The sequence below is a fragment of the Doryrhamphus excisus genome, chromosome 4 (genome assembly GCF_030265055.1).
Source record: "Doryrhamphus excisus isolate RoL2022-K1 chromosome 4, RoL_Dexc_1.0, whole genome shotgun sequence".
Classification (NCBI taxonomy): Eukaryota; Metazoa; Chordata; class Actinopteri; order Syngnathiformes; family Syngnathidae; genus Doryrhamphus; species Doryrhamphus excisus.
Window position 1 is genome coordinate 6,386,922 of NC_080469.1, and position 26,658 is coordinate 6,413,579.

Here is a 26,658-nt window from a genome sequence, read left to right on the forward strand (position 1 = left end):
GGCCTGCAAAGGAGTTCATTACGCATTTGAAAAAGTGTCCTGCCCCCACCCCCGCACAACCACAGCTCATTGTTGCTAGTTTTTATGTAATTACTCTCACCTTTAGGAGTGGCTGAGCAGCTGCACAGCACAGCACAATGTGTTTTGATGTCTCTGGGAGTTAGTAGTTGCTGCTGCTGTGCATTGAGAATGTATACAGTTGTTGTGTTACCCTTGATTCTTTGCTACTTTGCTACACAGATCAGTTCTGAACATGAAGGCCACCCACACATCCTTGAACCATAATCCTCTGAAATCTGGATTTGTGCACCAGAAGAACTTGAGGGATGATAGGATGCTTTCATTGCATTCTTTGATAACTCTTTGGGTCTGTGGAACTTGCTGCTCTCTATGTAAAGTTTTTTGTTGCTTTTGAATAACCACCTTTCTCTAAGTTACAAATATTTCTTCAACGAGAAAACAAACCGTTTCATTTGTCGTGATGTGCAAACTTTTCTTCCGTCTCTGGTAAAGCCGAAGGAGAAATAACTTTCTGATTTATATTGCGTTCAGCTGTCTTTGAAGACAAACAAGTGCCAAGAACCAGTACGGGTCGAGCGCATTAGCAACACATATGCTCAAAGAAGGCACCCTCCCACCCCCAAGCACTAGTCAGATTCCTTTGTGTGTATGTCTGCACGTCATGTATGAGTCTATGACATTGAGAGACTCGGAAAAGCTTTGCAAAAACAGACAGGCCCGAACTGGTAAACAGGTGCTGCTGTAGCAGCTGAGGATGAGGACATGGGGCGTTTCCACTAGGCCTGATCAAAGGGAAGCGCCCTCAACCGCCAGTCATCCCGGCTGCTTGATTCATGCCACTTTGTCAGAGACTTTATGGTTGCTTGCAACAGGAGCAGACAAAGTCAGTTTACACAATGTCCTCCACAACCTCACATACACCCTCAACACAGAGGGGCATGGGGAAGATGTGTGAAGTTAATCTTTTCCACTCATGGTGTGAACTGATACTCCATTGTGCAATTTGTTGTTCAAAGAGGTGAGAAGGTGGAAAACTTGTCTGAATTAATTCATGTAATTAAAGCCTATCTTTGATGTTGTTTCAACAATGTTAATCACAGGCAGAAGATCCTTTTTGTCAACACATCATAAGCCAATGCCGATTTTGCACGGCATGGCGGCAGGAAGTGAGGTTGGTGCACAAATAATGACCAACAGTAGTCGTGTTGTGGAACGGTGCTGAAAAACATGCATTGTTCTTATAAAACAAGAACTAGGGAGAAAAAAAAAACTGCGACACACATACTGTGCCACCCCCTACCCCTGAAAAAAATGAAAAAAAAACCTTTCTCAACAGCAATACTTTGCCTTTGCTCTGAGCGGAATTTCTTCTCTTTGAAGAGAGAAGAAAAGTGAAGCCTGCATGGCTGAAGAAACCCTGGAGGGGGGCGCTAACTGTCACTTATATTTACAGCCTTCCCAGACACCTTGGGGGCTCTTATCCAGGTGGCCTCTGCTGAAGCTCTCAGAAGAGCTCACACCTTTTTTTCCCCCACAAGTTATAGTATCAATAGGCACTGCTGTACTTTGATTCAGTCAAACAGAGCTTGTGAGTCATGTGTGTTTGGACTGTAAAAACAGGTTGGGTTGATGCTGGAACTTGAATGCCCTCAGGAATAAAAAGCATTATGAGGCTTCTGCAACTCTAACACAAAATATGTACCTTGATTGTCAAACTCAAATAGATTTTTCACTAAGGCAGAAAGAGGCATTCACATTGTGAGGCTTAATTTTAGACGTGATAGACTTAAGATTTAAAATCGAAAGATATATCAATTCAAAATACTTACATGAAGATACAGATACTTGCACCCTAAAAATGTTTTATTTATTAAATGTGTTTTACATATCATGCTTCACAAAACAGAGAAATTATTCAACTCCGGACCAGATGTGTCTTTAGAAATGTCACCATGCCTTGCTGATAAAGAAGAGATGACAGATATTTTATATTTTTGGGTTTGCAGCAATCCTCTCTTCAAAGTGAACCCCTTCCAACTGTCTAATCCTGTCCTGAATGAGAGCTGGATTATCGAACAAACCCCTCCATTGATTCGCACCGATGCAGGAGAGAGGAAGGCAGGAACGGGCTGAAATTAAGTTATGTATGTGCTGCATCTTAAGTGGGGAATCATACAAAAGAATGTGCAAGCATTGGTGAAAATGAAAATGAAAATGATAATCGCATTATTATCCTCATGAAACTCAAACGTTTACTAAAAGCGACCACAAAGACAGTTAATTAAGGTGCTGTTTTTTGCACATCTCCACCTCTCCCTTTCATTACAAAGAGTTATAATAATAAAAAAGACTATTACTTTTAATGATTCAACCATTTTGGCAATTATTAATTGCATGCAGTGTGTAATGCAAATTAAATGTTTATCTAATAGCAACGTTACATTCAAATGAACACACAATGTGTTAGTGAACACATATTTAACATCTCATTTCGACTCACTCCCACAACATTGCCAAATACATTAAAGCTTAGTTATTATAAGCAATAATGGAAGTTGGCACTGTCAGAGGTATTAAAAAACTGTTTTGTATTGGAGTCATTGCAATGTGAGATAATGATACGTATGTAGATGAGTAAGGCAACTGAATATTCATAAATACATTTTAGTATGATGCAACATAGTCCTAGGCTACTGGAAACTACAACCATAACAATACACACTATTACATTTGTGTGGTTGCAGTTAACCTGAGACATTTTCCACATTGGATGTTATTATGACATTTTTGATTTTTTTTACTAAAGCTTTTTTTTTGAATGACATGGCAACATAGTAAGAGACATTATTTAAATTGCTAAGATGAGTTCAGCCAATAGAGGCCGGGAAATGAAGTGCTGCAATAACAAAAACAAGCTGGGCGCTGCTATGCGAGGATGCAGACACTCGAGCAGAGATGAATAACAATCCCATCAACTTAAAACTAGAACGTTTTATTAATTTTTCTATAAAATCTGCAGTTTTAGAAACACATACAAACATTTCCTTGTGCTATAAAACAGCAACTGAAAACTCAACAATGCTTAAAAACAACTTTTCAATACTGAGTGCTAGATTAATTTACAGCATGGATTTGCCTCACAAAAGGGCAGTTCAGAAGGTCTGGGGCGCTTTTCAACAGCTGTTCTCACTCCAGTTCAAACATATATGACACTGCCTGTCCCCATTTCCATTAAAAAGCCTCCAAATGTAAACACTCATCTCTCTGACCATTTGCCTCCATTGTCTCTGGGGTCTTTTCTTTGTCTGTAATCTGCCACTAACGGTACAAGTGTCTTTGTCACGTGGAAGCAACACATCTATTGCACATTATTCAAGTAACCCCATGGCACATCTCAATGGGTTATTCCACTGTGTTTTTCCACATAATTGAAACAATACAGTTGTTCTCCACCAAGTTCCTCAGTAGGATAACTGAATCCAGAAGTAGCAAACAAAAGGCAGCTCTTGTTGCATGAGATGTTGCATTCAATTATTGCATTCAATGCAACTTGCATAAATAAAACATTTTTTATGGCACTCTGAATTAAATGTCATAAGTAAGGGCTTCATCAGTGTTTTATGGGGTTGAAGAGAGCCAGCTCATACGCAAGTGGGAGGGGGCCGTGTGGGTTCATACTTGGCGTGCCCTTTGAGAGACGGGTGAGGTTTAATGTAAGACTGGCTGCTGGTGAAAACACTACTCGCCTTCCTCCTCGTTCTCTTCTTTAGTTTCCTGCTGAAGACATTCTGCCACGACTGCAGGGTCTTGGAGGTCCAGATCCACATGCCACTGGTGATGCCAACCACCAGCAGCATGAAGATCTTCACCATGAAGACCTCAACGGCAGGGATGGACGTCTTCATAAGGCACTCCGACTCCGGTCCACTGCTATCCTTACACTTCGCCTCCACTGCCAGCATGTGCCAGTAGTCCATGTTGAGACGCTCGTAGAAATAGCAAGCAATAACACAGGTGGCGGGGACGGTGTAGAGCACAGAAAAGACCCCGATGCGAACCATCAACTTCTCCAGTTTGTCTGTGTTCTCCCCTTCTGTTTTCATGATCTTCCTAATATTGAAAAGGGCCACAAAACCAGACAGGAGAAAAGACGTGCCTGTGATAAGGTAGCAGGAGAGCGGAATGAGCACAAAGCCGGTTAGAGCTTTGACGTCCATGCTGCCAACATAGCAAACACCTGTCAGCTCATCTCCCGCCACCTTCCTCATCACCAGGATCATGATGGTCTTCACAGCTGGGATGGCCCATGCCGCGAGGTGGAAGTAGCTGCTGTTGGCCTCGATGGCCTCATGACCCCACTTCTTCCCAGCAGCCAGAAACCACGTTAGAGTGAGGATGACCCACCAGAGGGAGCTTGCCATGCCAAAATAATACAGGATGAGGAACACAATAGTGCAGCCCGTACTCTCCAGACCCTCCTGGATGACATACTGGACTCCGTTGTCTCTGTCACAGGCGATTCCGTCAGTGCCCACAAAAAGTCGGATGAGGTAACCCACAGAGTAAACACAGTAGGACATGGAGAGGAATATGATGGGCCTCTCTGGGTATTTGAAGCGCTGGGGGTCGATGAGAAACGTGAGCACGGTGAAGGCGCTGGAGACAAAGCACAGGATGGACCAGATCGCAATCCACACTAAGGAGAACTGCTTGTCTCCTTGACTCCAGTACACATCCACTCTGGGGTGACATTTGGGGGCGCACGATTCGCTTTTGTCAACAAAGTGGAACTTCCCAGGGTTGCTGCACGTCTGCTTGATACTGATGTCCTTTAGCTGCAGCTCCTGTCCACTCAGGGGGCGTTGCAGTCTAAAATCCGGCGGCTGGGTGTGCGACACTTTGGGAGGCTCATCTGAGCCATTGTTGGGTGCTTCCATGCAGAGGTTGTTGGGGTCATTTTTGGTGGGCAGCCGAGAGCAGTCCAGGGAGTCCGGCCAGGGGAAGTTAAACTGCTCCAAAATGGGTAAACACTTAACTTTGACCTGCTCGCACATTACTCTGCAAGCAGGTATGGGGTTGGACACCTGCTCGGTGCACATGGGGGCGTATAGCGAACAAAGAAAAAATTTAAGATGACTGTGGCATCCAAACTGGATCAGCGTTGCAAACTCCTGCAGTTTCATGGCTGCTTCTATTTGGTCGTCGTGTCCCATAAGATTTGGCATGCGGGTCATATTGTAGCCGATGTCCTTACACAAGGGGATGCTGATGTGTTGACATTTCCCTTCTCCCGGCCAGTCTGGGTCAATGGAGCTTATAGCCGAGCCCTCGCTGATGCACAGTACTAACAGCGTGTACAGCATAAAGCTCATGGTAGCGGTTGAATACATCTTTACTTCCTGAGTTCTATAAAAATAAAAAAGTGTCCATCATAGATTTAACTTAAAGTATTTCATGAGAGTGGTTCAACTTACAGAGCTTTTTGTCCCAATAGCATCATGTCCTCGACACTTTTAATGAAAACACGAATCCCACAGTGCTCCACAATTTATTTGCAGGAGTTCAGCAGGGAGAGTTTATTCCAGTCCATGCTTTCCAGAAGCGGCAGCGCGCAGTGTTGCGTCTTCAACAAGATTCAAACGTGTGCCAAATTAAAAATCCCACATGAAACGAGTCGTCAGAATCTCAAGTCAGCCATCCTCTCATTGCATGAGACTTTTCCAGAGTGCGTGGTGTTTCAGCGGCGTGCTCCCCGTCCCGGTGCAAGAAGTTAAGAGAAGCCTCACTCACTAGAACACGCCTCCCCCCCGGTTCACATATAATCAAGTCCCCACCAAATAATAGTAACGCTCCTCGAAGGCGCGCTTGTTGATGCGTTTGGTGGCAGCGCTCGTCTGAGCTGCTCCGAGCAGCCTGATCGGTCCGGGTCCAACCTGCCAAAAGATCCGCCTTCAAAGACACCTACTTAGCATAAGAAAGATGACACTGACATGCCGATTGTTCAGTGCTGCATTTTAAACCAAAGCGTCAGCTTCACTCCGAGCACAGCGTGGACACATTTGATGGGGATGCGAAAACATTACGCAATATATGGCTCCATCGCTTAACCACAACTTCTCTTGCAACTGGGTTTCACATTTTAGATGAGGCAGAGGGGGGATTTCGCCTTTTAAGTTCAGTTTGTTCATTGAAATGTAATATACTCTCACCGGACAATTTATTAGGTACACTTGTATCAACGTATCAACGTTTACAAACGTAATAATACTCCGTTTTAATGAATGTATTAATTTATCCATCCATTTTTATCATTGTGGTGTGGTTTTATGTAGGTGTTCTGTAGATATTTGGGACACTTCTCAGTATAGTAGAATACTTACAGCAAACTATAACCACAATAATAAACAAATTGTTACAATAATACATTTCTCTGTGGCCAATACATATAATGATATATTTTACAGTGAGTTTTTGTACATTTGAATTTATGCTTTTTGAACCCCGCATCCCCAGGGTTGTCCAAACTGCATTTCGAGGGCCATTTGCGTCCCTGCCATATTTGTTTTGGACATGCTTAACAAGTGATGTTAAGGAACATTAAACAAATTTGAACAGCAATTCAATGAAAACTTTCTGTGTTTAATTGACTAAATAAAGAGAAATGAATGGGGAATGTGTTGCAGTGGATAGTAGGATTATGCAATAATGATGATGATAATAAACATTCTAAATCTGTAATGAGGCACCATAATTTCACCTTAAATAATACACACATCGTACATTTAAAGGAAATCCAACCATATGCTAGATATACACACACACACATATATATAAGACCATATATATATATATATATATATATATATATATATATATATATATATATATATATATATATATATATATATATATATATATATATATATATATATATATATATATATATATATATACACAGGTTTTTTTTTATGAATTCCTAGGTGAAGACCTGATGGTTTCAAACTGAGAAGATTCTGTTCTCCAGAGGCATTCATCAACTTCCAACAGACTTAATAAACCCTGAAAACAGCTAAAGTGCCCACGTTTTGCCAAATGATTTGTTCAAAATGTAAGTTATCAGTCGTTTTATTTTGACAGTGATACAGTACAACGCCTCTTTAAAATTTAGCTGTCACGGGGTCAGTTTGATCTCCCCAACTCTTTTAGAACTAGAGTAATACCTTCCAGTCATTCCATGTCTTTGTCAATGATGGAAGTAATACCACAAAATATATAAATGTGATCCATGGTAAAAGTGCTGGTTTGTAGAATGAAATAATTGCTGCCTTTTTAACACAAACCAATTCATGCTGGGATGTGGGGCGAGATAGGAACAGCAGTTGCAAATCTTACAACTGATGTCAAATTATTAGTACACATCATAGCTTTGCCCAGCTCCATTAAGAGGTAGTGTTGCTTGTGCAAGTCCAGCCTGGCATGTCAGGTTTAGGATCCAACACGCCTTATGCTTTGTGCGTGTTTATGAGAGATTCTCCAGACTTCACTCATGTTACGTTGTAAAAAAGTCTGCAGTCTAAAGATTTATCCTCTGACCAGCTGATGGTCTTCATCAGCTATGAAATGCTTATCACATGTAGCAGCAAAGCATTATGTGAATGTTTCTCTAAAGTGCTTTAAGAGGCACATTGGTGCCAGAAACCTGTGCCCTAAATGTTTTGTGTATCCGTGTATATCTAACTGATGGCATTTCAGCTGTTAGAGCTCAGTGTGGTGAGCAGCAACATGAATATGGGGTATGTGTACATGTGTGAACACAATGCACACTGCTATGCAGAACATGTGCTGCACAGATCCCTCTCATCCAGCTGTTGGTGTTTGATGAGGGTTGGTCACAACTTGAGTTATGATGATCAACATATGTACAATCTAACAAAAAACATGACAGGAAATGTGTATTAAAAATATTCTTTTAAACTGCAGAGAGGCAGAAAGGCTTCCACCACTACAAATTTCACCCAAAATCCTTCTTACACAGTTTCAAAATGTTTGTTAAATTGTTTTATACATCTTGTAGGTTTTTTTCTACTTTTTTAGTTTTTCTGTATAATAAATCACTTTTCTAATATTGTTCTTACAGACATTTTTCCTTTGTCATCCACAGCTGATTTCTGTTCTTTTGCTTATTAGACACTTCTATCAATGGACAGTGCTTACAGTAGAACTCCATGTAAATATTTACAAAGTATTCATATGCTTCATCTACATAATTTTCACTGTACACACACTCCTGTGTGGAGCTAGACTATCCGCCAAAGTGATGCTGAAGCCCGATGCCTTTCCAAGGTTACTTGGTCAGAGTCAAAAGTGCAAGCTGCAAGTAACAATGTAATTTATTAGTGTCCTAACAGTGTTTATTTAATGTAAGGAAGCAGTTACTTACAATAAGCAGTGTAGCATTATAGTGTGTGCATACAGTGGATCAACTCAACTAAACACGGGTAGGCCAGGAAGAATGTATAATGACCACATTTCGACTACTGATGTGTCAGAATTACTGCATGTAGTAAACGCTGACCTTCGTTACCAATCTTTGAGTTTATACACGGCATCTCTAGCTAGTAGCTCATGAGCTACCAGTAGCTCCAAACCACTTTTCAAGTATTATCATTTATCATTTATTATTAGCTCCTATACCAACATAATTTGACAAAGTGGGGTTCGGGAGTAGTCCGAAAGTCCTCCGGAGAGCTTGGGAGTGGGACCAATCACAGCGGAGATGGAGATGTCCAACAGCGGGGTGGAAAAAAATTGGGAAATTCAAGAAAAAAATGCAGCTGGAATAGGTGCAGATTCTGGAAGATCTAGAAAGCTTCCTGTGCGGGTTATTGTATGGAGCTGCTCTATCGGCGTCCATATGTCAATACAAAGGGCCGTAAATTAGCATAACAGCTCACCTTTAAATGCATAGATACTTTTCTCTGTGTGTAGTCTTTGAAAAGTCCTTTTGTCTAACATCTTTCTCTTTTCATAGTGTTCATTGTAAATTGTAAACACTAACAATTGCCATAGGCAACAGCATAAGCCATATACTGCATATCCTTTGTCATCACTCAAGGACAACATCTTTATTACGCGGCTGTTTGTAGAAGTAAAATGACAGCTTTAATGTGTAAAATGGTCATTGATGTTAATATGATTAATACTGACAAGGAAGTCCTTTTCCTTGTCATCTGTCTTTCACACAAGTGCATGTGGCGTAGTCTGCAATACTCTCAGTGCAGCTGACAAGATAGCATTGCCAAACCGATTAATAAGACATGATCCTTTTGTTTGTTCTAATGAACCATCTTCATAGTTTTTTGCGCCTGTCTTTTCCCCTGCATGACGGTTGCACTGGCCATGATGGTATCGCTTTGAAAATGTAGAAGTTTGGAGTTAAAATTTGTGGTATTTGCGGCGAGTCTTATTTGTTGACACAACCGACTCTCCTATAGATCATTCTACCTCGTACATGTTCAACACACACACGATCAGAAACGTTATCTCATCAGCAGAACCACAACCGTGTTTGGAAGCAGCCCAGCTCCATCTCTAAGAAATCAGTAACTGTGAGATAATTCTGTAACTAATAAATTGAAAGGGGGTGTGCTTTGATGGCTGAAGCTGAAAAGATATACTTTTTTTGTGTGTGTGGGATTTGCGATCTGTGATTCTATGGAGCTTGCTGGCTCCCCTGCTGCTAGGCTCTGGCTGGAAGCTGGCCCCCCTCTGGCTAATGTTATGGAGAATCGGAGGAATTTTATGGCTGTCTTTTCCTTTAGACCCCTTTTTTCTTTTGTTCCCCTTTGAAGAATGACTTTAGACATTTTATTTACATATTTAACCATGGATGAAAGAAACGACGCGACAGGAAGCAAAGCGCCTCGGGTTTGGAAGGGAATTTTGATCAATAAAATGAGCTGATGCTGATACATTTGGGTTATGCTTTGATTTTGACTCATATCAAAAATTACACTGTGATAATGACACTTTGCAAGCTGACCCCACTATAAAGGAAATTATTTTCCGTCTATGCCATCACTGTATCTAATAATACAAATATATAATAATATTGCAGTATTTCCCATAGCCTCTGTTTGATGACTCCTCGGTTCCAACATGTGCGGTATGCTATAGGAGGGATGGGGGACGTTTTGGACATGTTTGCTATTGTTGGCGGCATTGAAAGGGCATGTTGATTAAACGTACGGGTGGGGTAGGGCTGTAATCTTCTTAAGCAAGGCCCTCCTCTTCTCTTTCAGAGGGCACAATGAGAAGAAACAACACACTCAGCTGGAGGTGAGACTATTTGTTCATATGTCCCGCGCTTTGTCCAAAGATCCTGTTTTCCCTCCTGATCGCACACATTCAGCATTTAGCTCGGGATGATCCTCCTTTATCAACATAATCGGTTATTCTCTCCCTTAGAGCCACTCAACTACAGTATATGTAAGTAGGCCCAGATGATAGGCTCAGAAGTGTTTATTTTTCAGTTTGTTTTCTCTCATCATACCTGTCAAACCTTTCATTTTCCACAGGAAACTAGCATATTTTATTTTCTTGTTGTCTCCATGAATAATTTCCCGTCTTATAACTTTAATAAACAAAAAAAAGCCCTCTCCTGCTCTGGCAGAGCTGCACAGTTTCCGGCACACTCTGCAAGACTCCAGCAACAACAATGTAACATATTCATAACACAGTTAAATAACACAGTTGGAATTGAGGTCATATTGGTATCGGTTTGTGTGTCGATAACGATATTGGCACACAAGCGATGACGTGCTACACACAGCAACAAGCTCGCTAGCTCAATATGGAATTATTTTTGTGTTTGGATTGAATATGTGGTGTGGGCTTCTTGTCCCACTGTACACTACGGTTCTCCTGGTCACAATAGCCAGTACAAACATTGCAATCAAAGGGAGTGGGCTGCACAAGGCCCGTACAATACCCACACATGTCGGAATGGCACTCACGATTTATGGAGTGACAGCAGGGATGACCAATCACACATTAGCAAAAATCTTCTGAGTGTGATAGAGTGTGGGTAGTCTAAAGGGAACCAGGTGTCATTTTTTTGCTTGGTCCTAGTGCTTTTGGACAATAAAAAAGGACAGGCCGCACGGTGTACGAGTGGTGCACAGCGAGGAGACTTGGGTTAGATTCTCCGCTAGAGCATCTCTGCGTGGAGTTTGCATGTTCTCCCCGTGCATGCGTGGGTTTTCTCCGGGTACTCTGGTTTCCGCCCACATTCCAAAAACATGCTAGGTTAATTGGTGACTCCAAATTGTCCATAGGTATGAATGTGAGTGTGAATGGTTGTTTGTCTATATGTGCACTGTGATTGGCTGGCGACCAGTCCAGGGTGTACCTTGCCTCTTGCCCGAAGACAGATGGGATAGGCTCCAGCATACCCTTCCTTTAATCGCAGGGGATTTTTTTCATGGCTTTCGTTCAGACAAAATGTGTCAAATAAATATGGGACATTCCATTGCCAATATCAGTATTAGATGATATCAGTAACGGGAATGAAGTTTCCGTCGCACTCCTACAGTGGGTCATTCCTTAAACTGTATTACGGAAAGCAGGAAGTGAACAAATGTAACAGTTACTGATTGTAAAAGTACCAGATGGAGGGGTAGGATTTAATAAGCTTTGCTTCTTCCTACTCCTTTTGGACATGTGGAACTGTGAACTGATTATGTGATGCATTCAATTGTAATCTGATGCATGTTCAAATGAAATAAAACCATTACCATTACCATTTAACAGGCTGCTGGCAATGCCTGAGCAACAGCATTGGTTTTGTTAGCTTTTGTTTTCCCTTGTGTGCCCCACTGTCCGTTTTTTGGTTTTATTTTAGTTAGGGCTTTAGTTGTGTATGTGTTTTTTTTTAAATTTAGGGGTAACAGTGAGGCAACGGTTTGGGCCTGTTCACCTCACTGTCCTTCCAACTCTGGTAACTTAAACTTCCTGCCAACTGTGTCCTTTTTAAATATGTTGTGACTCACCAAGCCCTTCTTTTAAAATAGTTTTTACCCCACACTTTGTATTTTTCTATCCTGTTTTAACAGGAGCTCCAGTTTTAGTATGTGATTCGATGTTTTTCATAAAGTCATATGAATCAGGTGATTAAATATTGAAGAGGCCTCAGAGCCTCATCAAAGCCCGCAGTATTCATGCTCATATGTTTTAAATAGTTCAATAAAGTAAGTTATTAATGAGAGCTAATTTGTCTCTCAGTTGTTTTTCCTCGCTTGGCCAATCTGCTTTGTTTCAGACGGTTACATCACAGCCATCAATGGAAGCTTCAACCTCTGACCTCATTCATTGTGTCGTGTGCTTATTAAGAGGAAGTGGCAGAGTTATTGTAACCTTGGAATGTTTATAGAGTAGATTAGTGTAATTATGGTGACGGTGGGCCATGATAAAACTGAGAGGCGGTCTGCCAATAAAGCCTATTTCAATGGGTTTTGTTTGTTATGAAGCCCAATAATGTCTTTCATGGGATGGTCATTTAACAACAAAATGAAGACAGGGTGACATTTAGCAGGGGTGGGAATTGATTTGAGTTACGTTAAGAATAGCACATCAGGGCGAGTGTTGGTTGACTCTTGGACAGAGTTAGATGTCACAAGAGAGTGATAACGTTAACACATGAAGAAGAAGGAAAAAAGTTATAAAGGATGAAAGATTTCTAGTGCCTGCTTCGGTGAAGTACGCTGATGGCAATATTATTACCCAAGGTCTTTGTGGGGGCACTTGAGTGTGAATTGCTAATCAGGAAGGCCTTCACTGGTTTAATCCCTCTTTGAGTGGCCAGCCGGAATCAGCGCGTCAGGGGAGACTCCCCACTGCTTCTGGCTCTGGAGGCGCCATTCAATCACACGGCCCTCCTGTCCCATTCCCACAGTCCCCTCTCACTCAGTGGCGGAGCCATGCATGTGCGCACACACATGTTCATGCACACACACAACACACACACTCACGCATATCCTGCTCTATCCAAATTAGATTAGACCCTTCCCTTTCTCCCCAGCAAGGCGCTGGTCTTTTCTCTGCCTGGTCATTTATCCTTCTCCTTTGTCTCGGCTTTATAAAAGAGAAACAAATTCCCAAACACCTCCTCTTTTAAGAATTCACTGTTTTGGAAAATGATGAAGCAAGGGTGTCTTTAGTGGGCCTAAGGTGATGCTATAATATCATCATCCCTTTGGTGTGTCACCTCTAATGATGTGTGGATGAGAGAGGCGGGGGGGCAACACTGTGCCTGCATGGAGAACAATGCCAGCTGTGCGTCATGTCAGCCAGTTAGTACTCATCAACTGAGCCGCTTCTGACAGCAGCACTGAGGATCTCTTTATTGGGCTAGCGTTGCCCAACTTTTGCTCTCACAGGCCATAGATCATCCCAAGTCTTGTAGTATCAGTTATTTTGATTCCCTCGATCTTTTATTCTTTGCAAACCTGTAATGGACACTGACACATATGGACAGAATCAAGGCCTCAACTGAAAGGGTCTTTTGTACAAGCCCTGTTGGAAGATCACTCCCACCTCCCTTTGCTTCTATGTGCAGCCAAGCTATCCCAAAAGCAGCAAATTGAGATCAAAGCAAAATTAAAGCTGACTCGTTCAAAGCAAGATAAAAATGTGTGAGCCTGCAGCAATATTTTCTCTATTGATTTCCTCCTTAGCTTGCACTCACTGGGACTGTGTTGGCTGTGCTGTGTTGAGCGCCAGCACAGAGACTCTGAGGCTGCTGCGGGGAGAGAGGAAATAGCTATCGATAGAGACGGAAAAAACATTGTCATAATGAACAGGAACTGACAAATTTCCCACTGCAGCAGCTGAGATGGAAGTGATTTGCTCGTAATTTATTGCTATTAAACTGGGGGGGGGGGGAAACAAGACCATCAACTGTAAGGATTTCATATTGACATATGCTATTTGGATAGAGTCCATGGGATCACAACAACAGCTAAAGAACAATGTCAAAACCCACCATACACAAATCCCAGCGGAGGCACAGAACCGGGATGTTCCATACAACAAATTGATATCAACACGCCGGTATTGGACGATACTTAAGGCTGCAATATTAGCAATGTACCACAAGTGGAAAAGTTTCATCGGTGCACCCATAATTGCTTCAAATTACATTTGAAGCCAAAAAAGTATAAAAACACCACCAGCAAATGTTATTATGTGGTTTAAAATAATGCTCTATATTTTTCACAAATCTGAATTAAACTGCATAATTTTATTTTGATGGCTGTCACTCACAGCTGGTATTTATGTAGGGTGACCACCTGCAACAATCTGGGAATTTGAAATGCAATTGTGCATGATGTCTCCAATTTTATGAGACTTCGACTCCACAAATGGGGCTGCACGGCGCGCGAGTGGTTAGCACACTGACCTCACAGCTAGGAGACCAGTGTCATGGTCGGGTTTGATTGCTTTAAGGTTCGACCCCAGGATCCAGAGAGCAGGACCAATTGCAGGTAAATAATATTTATTGCGTGCAATAATAGCAGTAGCAGGAAAAAGCAACTCAGGGATTGACTGACAAACAATAATGATCCCACGCAGGGAGAAGCACACACCTGAACTAAATAGACAGCACAAATTAGGGACAGGTGTGGGACATAAGGACAACCAAGGCAGACACGGGAAAACAGGAAGTCCAATACATAATAAGAGTGTCCAAAAAGGAAACCAAAGCTCAGACAGGGAACATAGCCAAACGGTCACCTGGGAACCCACACAAGACGTGGCAACCAGGGTTCAATTCCACCCTCGGTCATCTCTGTGTGAAGTTTGCATGTTCTCCCCATGCATGCATGTTTTTTTTCCGGGTACTCCGGTTTCCTCCCACATTCCAAAAACATGCTAGGTTAATTGCGACTCCAAATTATCCATTGGTATGAATGTTAGTGTGAATGGTTGTTTGTCTATATGTGCCCTGTTTTTTCTTTGGCTTTTTGCGGAAACACAATTCAAAGAGCCACCCAAATGATGGTGTTAATTACCCTAAAGCTGGTCAATTTAGTGGAACAATGAAAAACAACACATTTTCATCACTTTCTAAAAAAAAAACAGACTGAAGATGACATGAGTCCTGGGAAAACAGGATGTTTAGTCACCATATGTTCACATATGATACATGTCCGTGGTTCACACAGTCTGATTTACAGTACATTCATTTTGTTTTCCTATTTGTAAGTACCATTTCAACAGTACATATTTGGCACTAGTTTGGACAATATGTCAACGATATCCAACCCTAATCAACAGGCATGGGAACGGTATTGGATTGTGGTTCTTTTGTGGGTTGTCATTGTCTTTTTCAGGTGAATGGAGCTCATTTTCAAGGAACCACATGCAGAGCATATCTCTCTGAAGTTTATTTACATTTATTTGCGGAGTATTATCCACGGGTATTTCTATGGCCGTTTTGATTTGCTTTCATGCCTCACAAAGACCCGGCACAGATCTGTTTTCTCACTGCCGCAACGCGGAATGCAGCATATTGGAAAGTTGTCAGCCTTAAAAAGAGACAGCTTCATGCGGAGTGTGTTACTAACGATAACGCAGCAAACAAAATTGTCTACTCTGTAGTTAAATTTAGACAGTTATGGATGATTTATGATGCCTCTTTCTCCAGGATGTCTGCAACGTGTTAGGGGATGAGTGAAGGCGCAGGATTTAGCTCTGCATTTGAGGTCCTGGGTGGGATTGACGAGCCTCACAGTGTAACCTGAACATGTGTAAAGACAAGATGGAAGAGACATAGTCTGCAGACACCGCAGATCATCAGTTTTGGTCTTTCTGATGTAATTTTCCTCACGCTGGATCTTTGCACAGTCTTGCACATCAATCTTTATCCACAGAAGCCGGGATGTCAGACAGCTGAACAGAAATCTCAAATGTCTGTCAGCTGACACTGGGGGCCAAGACAACTGACAAAAATGAACTTTCTTTGTTTTCAGACTCTGGAATACATTCCAGTGTGAGGTTGCACATCCATCCTTCTCTCTTTACCATGTTGTTGTGGGGTGTAACACCTGGGTGAGCTAAAAGGAACCTAAATCACGCTGAGGAAAATGCCTTTTAATCTTTTTCAGATATTGTTTCATTGCTGTAAGCGCTTTCGCCTCATCTTTGCGGCTTCCTGCTCAGACAGGGAGATCACTGTATCTGCACGCATTCCTTGGGTTCAAATATCAAAACAGTACTAAATAACATGTCATTCCATTCATGTGTGCGAACAGACATTACTGCAGGATCAAGGATGTGGGCCATTTTTGAAGAAAAGATTACTTCTAATGATAAGCCACCTTAGGTGTATAATAAGAAAAAGGTCAACTATGAGTCATATTTGAGTGTAAAATAAAATATGCAATAAAATATCCATATCCAACAGGAAGCACAATCTTATGCTGAACGATACAGCTATTCTACCAATCGGCATCCCAATGAGAGTGTACATTGTAAGTAACTGTTTTGTGTGTATATTTCACTATAGCCTGATCTGACTACCACACAGCAACATGAGTCTCTGCCTGGGGCGAGGTGGCGTCTTACCTTGTTGACAGAAGTAGAAAAGTGCAAAGATGTTTTGGTAATATTTTAAATCATCAAAATAAGGGAATACACTGTATTACATGTTATCATCAATGTACTTGTTCATGCATGATCACAGCATGGATAAAAAAGATAATGGTAATGGTTTTATTTCATTTGGACATGCGTCAGATTACAATTGAGTGCATCACATAATCAGTTCACAGTTCCACATGTCCAAAAGGAGTAGGAAGAAGCAAAGCTTATTAAATCCTACCCATCCATCTGGTACATTTGTTCACTTCCTGCAATGATTAAACATTGTTAAAGTTTTTTTTTAGAGGGCTTCATAGCCGAAATAGGTGATACCCAATGACATGCATTGTCAGCTAGCTCATATTAACTCGTTTTCTGGCAAATCATAGTTGGAGATGCAATTAATCTTGATTTTGATCTTGACACAGCCTGAAAACAAGCATTTGTATTTCAAATGTTTATTCATTATTTTTCATGCGTAAGCGTGTGAGAATGAAAAATCTGTTAAAGGCATTTTTGAATGCTCTCCCATAAATTAACAACACATGTTTTAGTTCTGCAAATAATATATTATAATAATAATAATAATTTATAATATTTGGCTGTGTCATTGGTAATTTGTTGTGTTTTCCTGATGTGTTTTTTTCTGCATTCTTTCTTTTATAGTTTGATGTGTCACATGGTTCCGTCTGCATGTCTGTTTCGTATATATTACATAGTTTTCACACAGTGATCCATTCCCGTCTGCATGCAACTATTTCCTAATCCGCCACACTGTGGACAGGACCACAGTCAAAGCCCCAGAGGGAAGAGGGCTGAAAGAAAACACTAAGTTGTGAAAGATAGCGGGTCTACATGTGTCTCTCCAGACTGGAAGACACATGCACGGTTGTGACGGAACATCCTTTTTCTAATCATAGCTTTGGGTCAGTTACAGATGGACACAGGCTTCAGTCATCAGATCACATCCAGTTTAGACAGCTTAGCGCAGACGTCAACAGCTTCTGACATCCAATACAGCAGTGATGACATCATCCCTTTGGTCTTCCTCTGCAGGCAAATGACTTTTTTTCTGACGTCTCTTCATCTGCAAGAGATGATTCCATCTACCATTTCTGACTCAACTTGTCTCGACACACCGCCCACGCCATCATTAGTGTGTGGTGGCCACACAACCTTGAACTTCATTGATTCAGTGTTGCGGGCACAGATGGTACAGGCTGGTAGGGATGGTACAGACACATTCATTCATTTTCTACCGCTTATCTTCACAAGGGTCGCGGGGGTGCTGGAGCCTATCCCAGCTGTCTTTACACCCTGGACTGGTCGCCAGCCAATCACAGGGCACATATAGACAAACAACCATTCACACTCACATTCATACCTATGGACAATTTGGAGTCGCCAATTAACCTAGCATGTTTTTGGAATGTGGGAAGAAACCGGAGTACCCGGAGAAAACCCACGCATGCACGGGGAGAACATGCAAACTCCACACAGAGATGGCCGAGGGTGGAACTGAACCCTGGTCTCCTAGCTGTGAGGTCTGCGTGAGTTCAGACATAGATACCCACAAACAAAGAAATGCACAGTAATCCCTACACGTGTGGACTCAGTATTTTACTTTTAGACTTTTGTACACTTCTTTGATATAAATGACACAAATTACTATGTTTCCAGGGTAGGCTTTCATTCACTTTAAAATAATTATTTCATTTCAACCTAACCTTGAAATCAGATGTAATGAGTTCTCGATCCCTGAACCTGAACAAGATAAGCATTAGAACAGGGATGAGTGGATATTCATGTGGTTAGGGTAGACCAACAGGATGACGGCCTTCCATAGTGAATGGGTAGCTTATATTTGTGATTTGTGTGGTGCCAAATACCGGTATTTCATCTCTCCCTACTGGCATCTAATAAATCAAAACATTAAACGGATTAATCAAGATCTCACTGAATATCAAGGGACATACTTCAATTGATGGGGCAAACAATAAATGGCATCCTGTTTATTTGAAGTGATTATACTGGGTTTGTTCCCATCTGCCTCGTGGGAGGAAGCGGTGTCCTTGGTACAGATGCTGTTTGTCAGAAGGCTGAATGGCGTGGCAGCAACCAGCCAGCATGCAACGGAGATGATTCGAGCAAACTGAAATAGAACAATGGCTCCTTCAATGCTGTGTGTTCACAGGGCACACTTGTGTAGTTTCTACCATTTTTCCATAGGCTTTACAGTCATGTTTCTATAGCATAAAGCACTGCATGCACATTTGTGATATTTTGGTACTTTTTGCTTTGAAGTGTGTCTAACGAGGCTTCTGCATCGCCTCAAACATTATAAGGTTTGATGATACAAACAAATTTCTTCAGTTTGAGCCTGCATTTCAATGTACAATATGTACATATACAGAAGCAGCATCTCAGTCAGTTATCACTAAACTGGGTCATGCATTTTAAACCTCCAACTTTTTTTGGTTTTATTGTAAACATGATTGAATTCAAGCCTCATTACAAATACCACCCGGGGGAATACAGTACTTGTCAATGACAATATTGTATTGTTTTTGCTGTCACTTTCAGTTTGGTTTATGATCCCAGATGTTGACAAAAGGATGCAATCCCTTTGCTGATGTAAAGAAACCTAGCAAAAAATTACACAAATACTTCCACATGTCTGTGCCAACGTGTTTTGCTTTCACTCTCCCAAATCACAAGTTTATTGCTTGGACTGTCTCCTCTTCCTGTGGACTTAATAGATCGTTAATAGGACTGAAAATGGATAAACACAGTGTGATCGTACACTGTATAGGTGCAAAACAACACAGCTGTTAACACTGTCAAAGGTAAGTTTATTCAGCTATATGTGTATGTGTGTATCCTTGAAACTTTATTCTTTAATCATTTATATATATTATAATTATTTCATATTTATGAGCTGTTTGAAGTTGGTGATTCATGCAAACATGGCAATAAACATAATAATCAGCCTTGCTGACTGTATTTTTCTCAAAAGCTGTTCAGTACTACAAGCAGTTTTCCAACTGACTTTAGCCACCACCTGAAACAAGCAGACAAAAAAAACAATTGTGCCCGCTGTCTTGAAAAAAAATGGTCCGTGTCGTTATCAAAGTTTGATGTTATCAAAGACCCCCCCCCCCAAAAAAAAAAAAAAGATTCCAAGGTGCGTACTGCAACATATTGAGAGGGGAGGGGAGTAATATCTCATGTATGGCTCATGTCAGCCATACACACACTCTTGTTCCTGTGCAAGTGTACGTAATGTTGTGGCTCGTTATACTGTATCTATTCAGTTATTGAGTGCCCGGCAAATATGCATTATCCATAATGGATACTCGTTACAAACGAGTATCTGATAAGATCAGGAACCAAGTACCCATTTTGTTGAGCATACTTGGACTTGGCTGCAGCTTGTAAACCCTGCTCTAATATCCCCTCCAACGTCTGCTCGTCCGTATTGTGATTCTTTGGGCCACCCTGGTGAATGAATCAGTTCGATGCATGTTCAGGGAGGAAGCAGTATATCGCTTCAACAGCTTCTTTACCACCAATCAACAGTGATAAAAAAGTATAGAGGGAGCCAGAGGCGACAGTGCAAGTAGGGCTCCTCTGTAATTACAACGTGGTCCTAAAAAGCAAATACCAAGCCCTAGCAACCTCAGCCGGGAGACAGAGAGAAAAGGGGGTATAGTGCAGAGGAGGGGTAGAAAAAAAAACAGACAAGGAGAGTTAAGAAGCGCCACAGAGAGCGACCCCGCAATGACCCCCAGCTCTTCAACAATCGTCTCCTGCCAGCTGGAGCCAGGGTTAGGAGCGAGAGCGAGGGGCCGGGCGGGATCCCCTCCGATTTATGACTGACTATAAGGCCTCTGAAAGAAACCCAATCACCCAGGATTCCTGCGCAGCATGACTCTGGCTGGAGAGAATAGATAGCCCAGGCAAGTGTGGGACTGGGGGCTTTCTGCAGCGGAGCAATGGCTCATATACAGGCACTGACTGACACAGAGGGAGACCGCCGAGGGGAGGGCCAGTGGGCATTGGCTCTATTATGTACAGCTCTTGGCATTGAGCATGATATCATTACACTGTGCCGACATCAGATGACTGCCCAAACTCATCGTCTGAACTCCTTTTGTTTGACATATTTCACAACGTGGAATTACATGCACCCGGCTAATTGCTCTATCTGTCTAATTAGTAGAAATGCAATGGTTATTACATTTCAACCTGCTATCGTTGTCGAGTGGGAAAGAGAGAAGCAGGCTGAGAGTAGGGCATGAAAAGAAAGGGAGAAGGCAGCTGTCTTTTAAAGCGGGGTAAGCCGCGCTCCGAGCTACCCCGCTGATCCATTAGCATATCTGAATGATCCTGTTCCTGCATAGCCACCGCCACGCTGCAAGGTGGCACATCTGAAGAAGGCGCCCTTTGAATGAGCTTGCAAGCTGGGGGAACTCTTATTTTTCAACCCGTTTGAAAAGCTGGAGACAACTTGATATTTGAGAAGCCAACAAAAATAAAAGTGTGGGGAAAAGGGGAAGAAAGTTTTATATTTTGAGGAGGACCGAGTTTTACAAGCTTTTTGAAGCTGGATACTTAATAATTCACTTGATGCTACAAGCAGCAGTAAGGCAGTATGGAAGCGTACTTGCGCGCAACAACAGCTTTCATTGCCTGTGCATTCTCAAAAGGAAAGTGTGTCACAACCTCTAAATCCGGTGGCAGAATAATAAAAAAAGCAGCTTCAAAAGCAAAGTTCAGGCAAATAATATATTAATTGTATGTATGTGTGTGTGTGTGTGTGTGTGTGTGTGTGTTTGTGTGTGAAAGTTGGAGCATTTTGGAGAGACTTTTTTTTACTTGCAAAAGAAATGCTATTTACAGGTTGTTTCAAAGTGTAAATATGCTGCACTGACACTGTGCAACTTGTAAACAATTATCAGCAAATAGCTTTTAAACTGGTTTGGTTGCATACCTTGTTTTTTGTTTTTTTTTCTGAGACACACCCAAATCCACTAGTCATATATCTACAAGTAAAACTGAACTTTTGCATTTTGATCCTCATTCTATTGGGTAAATGTGTCAGAGCTGTGGTTTCTTTTTTTTAAGATCAGCCTTGAAGTTGGTCTCCCTTCAGCCACAAAGCAGGCTTCTATTGACTGGTTCCAAGCAGCGTATTGATGGTTCCATAATTTGGGCACAGGAACACAAAAAGGCTAACCCCTGCTGGGCTCAGCACGACAGCCCAGTCAGCAGGGAGGCATGCATTTATTAGCCTGGGAGAGGAGCTCCTGCAGAATTAAAGCATATTCACCCACCCATTGATCTCTGTCATGAAAACAATACTCGCCTCCATCTTTGGCAGCGTGCTAGGCACTGCACGTCTGAGGTAATACGGGGGCCATAGAAAACGTGATGGCTCACACTCACAAGCTCCAAGTTAACTATTTGGAAAGTGAGAGGAACTGGATTTAAAAAAAAACAAACGCATCCTCAACCATATTTAATTATCAACCCCCCTTTCCAATTGCATGATGCCATGGGATGACGTCTTATGTAGTTGTGTGCTTCCGGGGATCATAAACTGGCTGTGACATGTTGAATGTTGTTATACAATTTGTTCATTTGCAGGAGGCGGATCTTCCTCCCCTTCTGTGCATAGCTGTCTAATGGGTCACGGCTTGGCCTCTCGCAGCTCACTGAACTTGCTTTCGACTTTTGGCTCTGGTGGTCATGGTCATATGAGAGTTGCATTGCGCGGTTGCATGGCTTCTGGCTCTAAAATAAATCTTATCTGCTTGACCAGTGGTCAAGGGTGATATGTTGGACACGATAAAGGGGGAATTAGAGCAGTATGTTCGACCATCTTAAGCTTTAATCCACTGATAATAATCTTCATCAAGTCTAAAAAAAAATACCAGCGGTCACAAGGCAGAAGCATCTCTTGCATGATTTGCGGCACGGGGGAAGGAAGGAAAAGCACTACAGCATCCAACGAAATAAAGTAATCTATGTTATAGGTCAATGGCAAATTGCTCACCCAGTTGTGACCTACATACTGTATACCTGTCAGTCTGAGCAGTGGTTCTACAATTCCTGGCAAAGAACAGTATAAAAACATTTCATTCATTATAAGTAGCGGGAAGCGCAATCACATGGGACTATACAACATGTCCAGTTTTTGCTTGTGCACGAGAAAGTCTTCTTTGTGACCTCTATGGCCATAGTGTGAACTTGTAAAATATTGGCAAAAAATGTACTGTATATATCATCATCTCTGTATATCTCCTTATCACAATGTCATACAATTATCATTTGCCACAATTTTCACTCTCACGGTTTTTCAAAAATATATTAAGTAATAAATCACACTGATTCGTGGTTTAATTATTCATCAAAAATATGCATAGTTAAGTAATATCTATTACTAAATGACAAATACAAATATAAATGATTCTACACTGATCACTAGGTGTCAGTATTATTACTAGAATGTTCGGGAAACACAAGCACCAAACTTGCACCAAATTTTATTGCAGGTTTGAATTAATAATGTCACTTCCTGTGCGGCCCCCATTCTGCTTCCTGAGAACCAGAACATTACAGCAACATACAAAAGCACAAACCTATGTCTTAAAATGCTGATTTTCTCTTATTATGTCATGTTATTATTTCTGTTATTACATCATGTCCACTATGTTGGGCAATAAAAGTGCAAAGGAGTGTTATTTGATGTTAGAGGGTTCTAATAATGTTTAACAACATATTTAGAAGGTCGGAAACAGATATTTCCATGCTCTACCTTCAAAAAGTTTTCATTCATAAATAAGGAATCATAGAGGATAAGCGGCATAGAAAATAGATGGATGGATGGATACTTTGCAGAAATTCACTTATAACAGTTGGATGTATTAACACAAAGGATTACAGCAATTCTTTGCTGTTACGTTTTTGGATAGTGTGGCAGAGTTTGAACATTGTACAGCCCTGTATGCTGGAGGTATGCTATCCCAGCTGACTTTGCATTGTGGACTGGTTGCCAGCCAATCACAGGGCACGTATAGATAATCATTTTCTCTCACATTCACACCTATGGACAATTTGGAGTTACCAATTAACCCAACATGCATATTTTTACAATGTGGGAGGAAACCAAAGAACACGGAGAAAACGCACAGAACATGAGAACATGAAAATTCCACACAGAGATGCCCTAACGGAGTTTGGAACCTGGAGCTTACCGATCTCCTGGCTGTGTGGTCAACATGCTAACTAGGCCACCATGCGGCCCACCTACAGTATAGTATTCCCACAATGTTATGGAAATCAATGCTGCTGCAATGCTTTTTGCATAATTCTGTTTCATAACTGTACTTTAACATACTGTACAAACAATACCCAGTGGTGTAGCATCAAATTCTGGAGGGCTCAAAATGTATTCCAAATGCCCTCCCTCCTTAGAGGACATAAATGCAACACTTATACGGAAAAGACAATTATATAGTTTTCCCAAAACATATTGAGACATGCTTTCAGATGTTTGCACTCTAAAAAACCTTTATAACGCAGACAAAAACCTACATTGAAAGTAGTTTTGTGTAAACAGCCCAAAAGTGTCAGGAATGTAGTTGAGAGAGTGCGGTAACGATTATTGTATTTCACTTGAGCATGCATGTGTACAGACAGGCTTGACTGTTGACCTGAGGAACTTGCAGTGCTTTGATGGTGCCCTAAAAGGCCAGAGTCAAAGAGTGGGAGGGGGTGGGGGGTGTCTGGACAGTCTGGACAGCTCCTAACACACAGGCCACAGTGTCAACACAAGACACAATAAGACAGTGAATGTCACACTTCACACATAGTTGAAAGGAGCGATGCGTCTCATTATGCCACCTAGAGCTTCTTTTGTCAAGTTGGGTTTGATGTGTGGAGGGAAAAGGGTTCAGGAAGATGCCGCGGCCTGGTATGAGGCCTGCCGCTGCCACCTTTGAAGTCACTATCGGGACAAGGTCTTTCATATTTACAGAAAAGAGAAAACTCAAGGGATGGCCATGATTGGCACACTGTTGTTGGCGCAATAAATGGCTTGAGCTAATCATCGTTTGTACCCGCCCTGTTCATCAACCCACATGCAGCCCCGGGGGCTTTAAAAGTGCTTTGCATGCACTTTTTCGGGCTCCTTTAACATGAAATTTCCTTTAATCTATTCTTACAAAAAAGCCATTCAAACATCTTACATAAATTATGCTCTCAGCATTAGAATCAAAGGCATGCGCCATCCCTCCTCGCGCTCTCTGTGAACTTTTTGATGGACAGTTATCAAGGCTTGCAATATGGGGCTCAAGAGTGTGTATTGTAATTCCAAAGACGACTTTGAAACTTGACGGCATCACTCTGCTACATGGGAGGAAAAAAAAACTTAGAATCCACCATCAAAGTTTTTACGGAAGAAAACTACTTTCAAAAATGTGATCCTACAAAAATACAATTCTAGCGTCACAGTAGGACAAAATCTATGTATTGATTGCGGTAGATTAAAAAAAACACTTAAAAAGATTAAGTATAAGACATCTCTGACCTTTCATACATGGTACTATTTCAACAAATGTAATATTTATTATTTTGTGACTGGCTGCACGGTGGTCGTGTGGTTAGCGAGCAGATCTCACAGCTAGGAGACCAGGGTTCAATTCCACCCTCGGCCATCTCTGTGTGGAGTTTGCATGTTCTCCCCGTGCATGCGTGACTTTTCTCCGGGCACTCCGGTTTCCGCCCACATTCCAAAAACATGCTAGGTTAATTGGCGACTCCAAATTGTCCATAGGTATGAATGTGAGTGTGAATGGTTGTTTGTGATTGGCTGGCGACCAACCCCGCGACCATCGTGAGGATAAGCGGTAGAAAATGAATGAATTAATTTTGTGACTGATAAGTAGCATCAACAGTTGTGTATTTTGTTTTTAGCCCCCCCCCCACCCACCCACCAAGTACTCCTCCGTGTGTTGACACGCAACCATATTTCATAGATGTTGTGCCACCCCCTCCTTTGTCACATCAATCCTTCTAATATTAAGTTGTCATTGAAGATTACATTGTGTAAATGGTAAAATGGCATTTCGGCACACTTGTGCTTACTCAAAGGTGAAGTCTGATTTATATGTTTTGTGTTAAATCAACAACTAATGCGATGCTGTGTGGAGTGCACAGCTGTGTGTACCTACATCTATCAGACCTAAATGATCCTACTCACTTTCAGTTGCATTGTTTGAGGTTTAGGCAGAAATTGCAGTGAATGGAGCAGCTTAGAAACCACACCATCAACAAGTTTACAAGAAATGTAAATACTCAGAGCGGCATTGAGATCTCTTGCAGCTGTTTACACCAGACAATGCAGTTCAGTTCAGTGCAAGGTTGTTAAAGGGGACCGATTATGCTTTTTCCACTTTTCTGACTTATAAATGTAGTTAGAATATTGTATTGTCATGTTAAACAATGCCAAAATTTCAGATAATGAGGTTTGCGCATTTGAAAGTGAGCCCTGAAAGAAGTCTGGAATGGCTCAAAACGCTCAACTTTCAAAAGGCGTGGTAAAACTGCCCCTTTGTGATGTCACAGAGGGAGTATTTCCTTATTTGGTTCATAGTTAGGAAGCACTTTGGGTGTGTGACCAATCATAGCAGTGTGGGCGGGCCATGGGTGGAATAAATTAAAACAGGCAGGAAGCACAAATCAAAGGAAATAAAGCTGGAATAGGTGCAGATACTACAAAATCTAAAATGTTTTCTGTGATGGTTATGTGTAGCTGCTCAGTAGGAGACCACAACTCAATACAAATGGTCGAAAAATTTGCATAATAGGTCCCCTTTAAAACACTACAGAAACTTCTTGTCTGGGTGCATTGATACACATACTTATGCTAGTTCTGTCAACAACAGCGGCGACAACACTTATGATGTCCGCTCTCCTTGGCATGGCAAACGA

At 41.6% G+C, this 26,658-nt stretch overlaps 1 protein-coding gene and 1 long non-coding RNA gene across 2 annotated transcripts in view; both read right to left on the minus strand.

The window, feature by feature from the left end:
* LOC131128470 (uncharacterized) overlaps nucleotides 1–26,658 on the minus strand; it is a 41,375-nt gene that overhangs the window by 10,902 nt on the left and 3,815 nt on the right. The window lies entirely within an intron of this gene.
* Nucleotides 2,528–6,472, minus strand: fzd10 (frizzled class receptor 10). Its single transcript, XM_058071355.1, has 2 exons — nucleotides 5,496–6,472; nucleotides 2,528–5,427 (listed from the first exon to the last, which is right to left on the minus strand). The coding sequence occupies exons 1-2, from the start codon at nucleotides 5,519–5,521 to the stop codon at nucleotides 3,663–3,665; spliced, it is 1,791 nt and encodes a 596-aa protein (XP_057927338.1). The 5' UTR covers nucleotides 5,522–6,472; the 3' UTR covers nucleotides 2,528–3,662.